This window comes from Malania oleifera, chromosome 2, assembly GCF_029873635.1.
Source record: "Malania oleifera isolate guangnan ecotype guangnan chromosome 2, ASM2987363v1, whole genome shotgun sequence".
NCBI lineage: Eukaryota > Viridiplantae > Streptophyta > Magnoliopsida > Santalales > Ximeniaceae > Malania > Malania oleifera.
In genome coordinates, this window is record NC_080418.1 from 16,700,716 (window position 1) to 16,709,826 (window position 9,111).

Sequence of the window (9,111 nt, forward strand, 5' to 3'; positions counted from 1 at the left end):
CTCTCTCTCTCTGCTCCCTTACTCTCTCATCTTTCTCTTTCTTTGAACTCAATTTGTTTAAAATTAATTTTATTGTTAAGTTTTTAATTTATTCAAAGTTTGGATTAATTTTTGTTTAAAAATAGTTTGTTTAATTTAAGAACTTTCTTTTTATTAGATAAATTTATGTTTAAATCTCTCTCTCTCTCTCTCTCTCTCTCTTGCATTTAATTCTTATTTGAACATTATTATTGTTAATTTCAATTTGTCTTCTTATTTGAAGTTTTTATAGAAATTTAATTATTTTATTTGGGTGTTTTTATTATTAAAGTTTGTGTTTTTATTTAAAGTGTATTCTTACTTGGGTTTACGTTTAAAGTTAATATTTTTATTTAGTTGAATGATTGCAAGGTTTAGTTCTTTCATTATTCTGACATTGAATCTGATATTTATTTAAGTTATTTCATGCATATTTAATTTTTAGTTAGAATTTAAATTTTGTTGCAAAACCTCAAAAATCCCAGGAAACTAAATCTGAACTATGTTTAGTAAACTTTTGTTTTCTTATTTTCTTTTGGAATTACACTAAGTTTGGAATTAAACTGCATTTCCCGAGGAGACGATCTGGCCCTTGGACTAATTATTACACGACTGAACTCCTATACTTAGGATAACTCTCGAACTACTCATTTTTCGAGTGAGTCACCAAGCTCCCGTGTCCAAGCTGTGCACCAATGGTCGCGCATGCGGGGGGAGGTGAAGCCTAGAGGAATGTCGATCCGAATATGCTCCCCAGTACTGTGTAGGTGCTTCTTCAGCTCCTTTTTTTTTGCTATACCACGACATGACCTCATTATCTGCGTCATCTAGGTCGATGCTAAAAGAAGAGTTAAAGAACAATATTTTAATCATACATGTGTACGACCATCAATAGTTTTATTCAAAATCAATTACTTGTAACCTTACCAATGCTGTTGATGATGGTGGGCAACTCACCCTGGGTTTGATCCCCAACTGATGGATCCATGTCTGGTCGTGTCATGCCCCAAACTCGCCAAGTGGGGCCCGAGGTGTGATGTGATCCAATCACCTGTGTCTGATACTATAATCTCAATCACGCAGCGAGAAAATTAATAAATATCCTCAATAATATACCAGAGTTCTTTATATATCCCAAAAGTAATATTCTCCAACATTCAATATTCATAAATATACAATTCAGAAATCATAAATATACTACAGCCCAAAAATATATCCAAGGTTATACCCTCTCACCAAAAATACTATGCCAATAAACTCAACCCTGAGCTCGCTAAGCTCGATCATGCGGAGGTCCTAAAAAAGATGAAATTCATATCGACAAGACACATTTCAGTAAGACGGAATAGATTAATACCAGTGTGTGGCTATTATAAGATTTGTGTACAAAATATAATCATCATTTACAAATTAATCCACAATTATGAAATCATTCTCTGTCCGTACTCACACACATGCAACATATTTTATTAACGAGAGTTTCCCAAGGATTTAGGTGATTACTCGCCCATACAAGTAGCACCCATTTGCTTTGATACCTTATGCAACCGGGTATGACTACAATTGAAGCTCATTAGAGCACTCACCTTACTCAGTAAGCTCTCAAGTGGATAGTTTTTCTCATATTCACACACAATCAAACAATTATTTATTAGTGAAGGTTCTCAAGGATAGGAAAGATTACCCGTCCATACAAGTAGTTTCTCTCTACCCTAATACGTTATGCAGCTCGATATGGCTACATCTAATACCTATCAGGGCACTCGCCTTTTTCTGCAAACCCTCAGGCGGAGGGTGTACTTCGCCCCAAATACATATAATACTAATATATATATATATATATATATATATATATATATATAATACATTTATTACTTTACTCTGTGTCTATTTTCTCTATATTATTCATCTTTTCAAGTTCTCAGTTTTCACATTACTTAGTATTCCACATCACAAAAGTCTCACTTCCACGTCATCGGGACATTACGTATCGCCGTCCCCTGAGACCTTTCTCAATAATCGTCCCGAGGCGTTACGTCTCGCCGTCCCTCAGGACCTTTTCTGTAATTTATATTCACAATCATTTTTCTCATTTTATACATTGGTTAAATTTACAATTATACATTTAGAACTCACTGTCAGATGTATAAACACCTTCCCCCCCATAACGGGTTGTACGGCCCGAAGGTTGGACTTAACCTTGGTCGGTCTACCAGAGCTAAATCAACACTACATTCTACAGTCTGTAAGTCAGATTGGCTTTCACACATTGGTCTGGACTCCAGGGGAAACTCTACCCTAACAATCAACCATCCCATCTCCACACTCTCCACATGACGTGTGGTGTACAATCTCTGCCAAAAATCATGCAACGGTACTATGCCTCACTATGGTCCACCACAGTTCTCAGACCATAACTTGCAATTTAACATTCACAATCAACTCTAATTAAACAATCACACACAAAAAATATTTCAACGTATTTCAGTATTTCCAACATCTCATAGGCATATCATAATTCATCACAGTGTAATCATTTTACTCATGCCAAATGATTTGGAATAATACACATATTTATACGTTTACTAAAAATAAGCCAACCTATGTTCACCATATGTTTTACTGAAAATACACGTTAAATTATCTTCACAATTTATTCAAAAAAATCCATTTACTTTAATCATTCCATTTTCAAAAATAATAACTAATACCACAACCCTAGGCTCAAAATCTCAATTTAAATGGTTGGCTTCCAGAACTTGCATGGAAATCATATTTATATACACATATAAATTTCCATTTAATCGGTAAAATATACAAAACTACTAGTTTAATCTACTCCCTTACCTGATTTTCAGAACTACGCCTGCAGGGATTTAGAAATTATACTCACGGTGTTCACCCAAACCCTGAATTTATAAATCCTAATTTATCAATTCCACCCCAAATAAAATACTATTCTTTTCCACATTTCCTAAACTCATAAACTTCAAATAAATAATTGAATTACCAAAAACCACAAATTTGCTCAATTTCCTAAATCTTACCCTAACCTTGGATTAGTGCTTGAAAAACCCAATAGAAAAATCCACTCCGCTAGACTTGTACAGAAATGCTCCTAGAACCACGTGATGGTTTCAGATCGCCAGTTAAGCTGAAGATTTGAAAGAAATTGAGGAGAGGGAGTGACTTTACCTTACCCTAGGAGTGGTGCCTACAACGCTCCTATAAAAAATCCACTCCGGTGAAAATGTAGGTGGTAAAGAATGGAACCCAACGGTATTTTCTGTTTTTCGATCGACTGAGTATTTGTCGAGAAAATGAGAAGAAAGAGAGGAGTGGTGTGAGGTGAGAGACGAGAGTAGGAGAAAGTGAAAGATGCTGGAGGCCTACAGGATTTCAATTGAAATCCTGAAGCTTCTAATACTTTTTTTTTATATATATAAACATATATAATAATATATTGTATTATATTATATTAATATATTATATTATATTATATAATTTAATTAATAATTATTATTTATTTATTTAACTTTTTTTTTACACTTCTATACATATTATTTTCTAGGGCAATACAGGTCGAGGTCCCAAGGGCTGAGACGGTGATGGTGCCGCCGATCTCGAGGACGTCGGATCATCCTCGGGTGATGATGTAGTCGACACACTGGGCTCAACTCTGCCACGACGACCTCCTGGTGCCATGTCTTCCAAATATTACACAAGTAAATATATGAAGATTGGATATTAGATGGATGCATAATAAATATATTTTCAGTTATTTACACATGTCAAATGTACAACATAACATGTTTACGCACCTTATACATCCTCAATATCTATATCATCCTCACTTTCTAGAGTGTCTTCCTCTTTACTATAGTACTCGACCATAGTTTCATCTTCCCCACGAGTTTCATCGTCAATGAAGTCAACGTGTACAGAAGGTTCAATTATAATGTCAGCAGTCTCTACGTGTTCTGTCATGACACCAAGCCTATTCAATGATATAGGATCTGCTCCTTCCTCGACAACATTGAAAGCAGATTGCATTGCTGCACTAACAGATGACTGATCTTCTTGGAAAGCATCATTGCTAACACTCTTCTCCTTATGCGACTTCTTGAATATCATACACACTTCGTGGAGGAATTGTTTGTGTCACATGCCATTCATCCTTTAATTTTGTATTTTTAAGGTAGAACACTTGTTCTTTGGCGTTGTTAGTACAAAAGGGTCATTTTGATACCATGTTTTTCTCTTAATTAATCCTTTTTGTTTTAATTGAAACTAAAGATTCTTGCATGACAGATATGAATGATAGCTTTCATACTTTTGAAATTGCATAGAAAATTAAAGTTAGATATTATCTAAAATAATTTATTTGGTCATTCATACCTGAATTATTGGAATTATTATAATAAATGATATTTAAAATTTCATAAAATAATTCCATCCATTATTAGTAATTTCCATAATTTTTTAAAACCAAAATCAAATTTTACATCAGTATCGAAATTTCCATCAAAATTTCGTACTTTTGTAGCCTCAAAATTTCACTCAAAATCAAAATTTAAGACCCTAATCCCAGTGTGGTTGTTTGGGATTTTCTATAAATTGACTCCCGACCCCTAAAACAAAAGATATCTTAGTTAGTAAAGATCAAGTATCCACTTGCTAACCAACTAAATATATTGACGTTTGTCTTCAAAATCTGGTCCAACAATCCATGTATATTCACCTTTATCAACGTTTATAGAACAAATTATTTACCTACGAGACCGCAATATCCACTATAAGTAGTTTAATGCTTGGATTCTATGTTGCTTCAAATTTGATAATTTATCAACTATAGTTTGCCAATGGCAGAACAGTTCAATCATTTAACTAGACTTCCAACTACCTCTGAATGACCCTCTCACCAAAAATAGGTTAATACCATTCCTCCCTTATGGGACTCCACCAACTCATTATCACATTTCCCCATTGTTTCTAGAATTTCTAAAATTTAGTCCCTTGTTTGCATAAAAGAAACATTTGGGCTTCCCTAATTTAATTTTTTCATTGATTATTTGAATCTAAATTACAAAGAAACAATTTATAATTTTGAAAGTTCACATTTTCTTTTAATCATTTGAGAATGAAGATAACTTGTTCCGATAGTACAAATCATAAGTTTAAGAGCTATCAGATTTCACATACCAACTAAAAGGGAGGACAATCTACTAAACCCAAGTAGCAATAGCTCTAGGAGATTTTAAGTAATGCAATAAAAAGTTCCTTTGCAATAAAAACAGCAAATGATGCAGGAATAAAGGAGAACGCAGTATTAATGATAACTGCAGTAGAGAATCCGTCCAAATCCTACAAAATTCACAAGAAAATACAAAGTGAATTTTTATACTATGTTTTCATAGTATCTACTTACTTATTTCAAACTCAACACTGTCAATCTAAAATTCCCAGATGTGAAAAAGATTCCTAGATAGAAAAAAGTAGTGTACAGTCCCTATTTCTATGCACAAGAAAATGACCCACACCTTCTAATATTAATTGAACTATAAGTGGAAGTAGAGAGGTAGACAAAAAAGTTATTGATGGTCATGGAGGAAAGTGATTCCTTGGTTGAAGGGATCCTTCCATGACCTCCATTTTTTTTTTTTTCAAGCAATGATCACTAGCTCTCTGCAATCTCTACAAAATGGTTGAACTTTTCACACTTGGTGAGTTTGAGATATTGAGAAATCAGAATGGGGATGTTCAACATTGATTCTTGTGGCTGAGAACCTTAATGCATTTTTCTTATTAAATTATTTATTTGCTAGGCCCTTTGTTGTACTTATTTATTTATTTGCTAAATCACTTGCTGCACATTTTAAACAAAATAAATTTGGGGTTGAGATATATTGTAGATGACTTTATTTTGGACCACAAACCTGGAGGCCCTTCCAAACTTTTGCAGGATGAGGCTGAGAATGAAGACAATCTCTTGCTTAAACCTTTAAATTCCAACAACCCATTAGACCCAATAGGCCCTCCCTAGCTCGGCCTAACCCACTGAATTTGTGACATAGATAGGAAAAAAGACCAAATGCCAACTGTGGCAGTGCAAAAGGTGTCGTGCGCTCTCCTCCTCCCTCTGTGTTTAAGGTTATCAATGGTCAAAATTCTAGCCAAACAAGCAGATCAGATGAAGAAATTTGATCTTGAACAGATGCAGTTCTTCAATAAGTAATGTTTTATTTTACCAAATAATTTCAAATTTTTCGAAAAAATAATCCACTTCCTTAATTTTTTAGAGAATATAACAGCATTTTTTTTACTGCTTGCTGGGTTCGCATGGCGTGGATGGTCCTCATGTTTCACAAACTTATTGATAATAGGGGTAAGTCGGTGCTTGGGATTCACATTAGACAAAAATTGATACTTTTTGTGCATAAACAAAAATAATGTGTTGCTTGAGCTTCACACTATTCAAAATCAAAACAAACTTACTTGGCAAGTTGTTGGTGGCAGAGCAAATCTTGAAGAAATCAAAGATGAGGGGCGATTGGGGCAAGGAGCTGCGGAGGCTGGAGAGATAGATTCTGGTGGAAATGGAGGCTACGATGGTGGATGAACGGTTGAGGCCGTCGTAGGTGGCGTCGAAGGCGTCGGAGCTTCTCGTGGAAGTGAGGGAGTTTGGGTGGGTTTGGGGGACGAGAGCTTCGCGGGGTGGCGATGGGTTCTGCGCCATTGGATCTGCGTTTCAAAGGGCGAGGGGCCAGGGCTGCGATGGAGATAAGAGGATCGGTAGGGGAGGAGGGAAATGAGGCTAGGGTTGGGGGAAAACCCGGGTAAAGTGTGAAATAATTTTTTTTTTAAATAAAAGAACTAGTAGTGACGGTTCAGTAAATCGTCACTAATAAAGGGACTAATAGTGACGAAAGTCCAAAACCGTCACCACTACTATGAAATAATTTTTTTTTTATTTTTTAAAAATAAGAACTAGTAGTGATTAAACCATCACTAATAAGAGACTAATAGTAACGAATATCCAAAACCTTCACTAATGTTGTGAATTTTTTTTTTTTAAATAAAAGAACTAGTAGTGATGGTTTTCTAAACCGTCACTAATAAGAGACTAATAGTGACAAATGTGCAAAATCGTCACTAATGTTGTGCAATAAATTTTTTTATTTTTTTAAAATAAAAGAACTAGTAGTGACGGTTCTCTAAATCCTCACTAATAAAGGATTAATAGTGACGAATGTGCGAAACCATCACTAATGTTGTGAAATAAATTTTTTTATTTTTCATAAATAAAAGAACTATTAGTGACAATTTTCTAAATTGCCACTAATAAAGGATTAATAATGACGAATGTACAAGACCGTCCCTAATGCTGTGAAATAAAAAAAATTTATTTTTTTTAAATAAAAGAACTATTAGTGACGGTTCTCTAAACTGTCACTAATAAGTGACTAATAGTGATGATTTTTTTTAATTTATTAATACAATAATAACAGTGACTGTTTATTAACCGTCATTAGTCAGTCTCTTTTAGTGATGCATTGAAATCGTCACTAATATCTCAAGAATCGTCGCTAATATTTTTCCAAGATAGTTTTCGCAAGAAAAGTGGTTTCTCGCGCTTGTTTGAGCGGGGGAAATTGGTTTTTAGTGAAGGATGAAATTTCGTCACTAAAAATGCAGTATTAGTGACGGATGGAATTTCGTCACTAATACCTAAACTATTAGTGACGGTTTTTCAAAACCGTCACAAATACTGAACTTTTAGTAACGAAATTTCATGCTTCACTAATACCTCCGTCACTAAAAACCAGTTTTCTTATAGTGAGATATTATTTGGATGGTGGAAATGTGTTTATATATTTATATATATAATTTTTACCGAGTTATAGATATAATAGTTTGATATGAACACGTGAATGAATGGAAATTGAGGAAAATTTTGGTGTTGGTTGAAGTAATTATGTAAAAAGGCAAAAAGGGGGATGGCAATACAAAGCGCCCCGATCCTCGAAACTTAGGTCCGAGGGCTTGCTGATTTGAGGGACAGTGATGCGAGACGCTTCTTAGCGAGTACTTGATATGTACAGCTCATGTAAATTGTAGATTTATATGAATGGGGGCAGAGAATAATCGACAAACTTCTGAGAATAATTATTATTGTATGATCAAACATGATGTTCAGATGGCTTTATGCCGAATCTAGTTCGGATGACTTTGTGCCAAATTCAGAAATAACAGTTCTAAACGGAAATATAATAAGGTAGATTTTATACAGAATTGTGAACGTGTCAGATTTTAGACAGAATTGTGAACGTGTCAGATTTTATATGGACTTATGAAAATGAGATCATGTTACAGTGTTGTTATTATAAATTGTATTATATGGTACTGTATGGCAAGAGTTATGATATGATGATTATGTGTCGGGGTATGATATGATGACTATATGCCTACATCTGATATGATGGTTGTATGTCGAGTTATGATACAACGACTTTATGTCGAGACACGACATGATATGTTTTATATGATTATGTGAATATGACAGTTTGATGCTGTTTAAGAATATGTTAGACTCTGCATTGATTTGGGAAATGTGAGATGACTATGGGAACTGTTACGTGAAGATTTAGTATAGAAATTCTGTGTGAAGTCTATACTGATCCTGATAGGAAATATGCTTGGTATAGAAACTCTGTGTGAAGTCTATATTGATGTCGATGAGAAGTTATGCTCAACATAGAAACCCCGTGTAAAGTCTATGCTGATGCTAATGGGAGAATATGCTCAATATAGAAACTCTATGTGAAGTCTATACTGATGTCGATAAGAAGTTATGCTTAGCATATAAACTCTGTGTGAAGTCTATGCTGATGCTGATGGGAGAATATGTTCAGTATAGAGTTTATTTGTGTGTATAGAAGTGAAAATCATTTTTATTATTTGTCATGCATTTATATATATATATATATATATATATAAAATTATATACGTGTAATTACATATGCGACAATGGTTACCTCCACCATAAGTGAGGGTAATTAATAAAACTGTACTGAATTTTTCCTTAGGGATTGA

At 34.2% G+C, this 9,111-nt stretch overlaps 1 protein-coding gene across 6 annotated transcripts; it reads right to left on the reverse strand.

Moving 5' to 3' along the window:
- Positions 1 to 523: 523 nt before the first annotated feature.
- Positions 524 to 6,871, reverse strand: LOC131149575 (uncharacterized). Of its 6 annotated transcripts, none has more exons than XR_009135249.1 (3): positions 6,514 to 6,871; positions 946 to 1,081; positions 524 to 856 (listed from the first exon to the last, which is right to left on the reverse strand). XR_009135249.1 is itself a non-coding variant. In XM_058100137.1 (3 exons), the coding sequence occupies exons 1-3, from the start codon at positions 6,752 to 6,754 to the stop codon at positions 682 to 684; spliced, it is 516 nt and encodes a 171-aa protein (XP_057956120.1). In that variant the 5' UTR covers positions 6,755 to 6,847; the 3' UTR covers positions 524 to 681. The 6 variants fall into 6 exon arrangements, 4 of the variants coding, with proteins under 4 accessions (XP_057956120.1, XP_057956119.1, XP_057956122.1 ...); XR_009135250.1 differs by having other exon boundaries at positions 946 to 1,075; positions 6,514 to 6,847; XM_058100137.1 differs by having other exon boundaries at positions 976 to 1,075; positions 6,514 to 6,847.
- Positions 6,872 to 9,111: the final 2,240 nt, after the last annotated feature.

Bases quoted from the DNA above. Each gene is read 5' to 3' on its own strand.
- LOC131149575 (XM_058100136.1), bottom strand. From the start codon at position 6,754: ATGGCGCAGAACCCATCGCCACCCCGCGAAGCTCTCGTCCCCCAAACC. The intron at 1,082-6,513 runs GTAAGTTTGTTT...TTGAGATTATAG, and splicing joins TGCCACCAACAACTTGCCAA to TATCAGACACAGGTGATTGG. The intron at 857-975 runs GTGAGTTGCCCA...CTCTTCTTTTAG, and splicing joins AGTTGGGGATCAAACCCAGG to CATCGACCTAGATGACGCAG.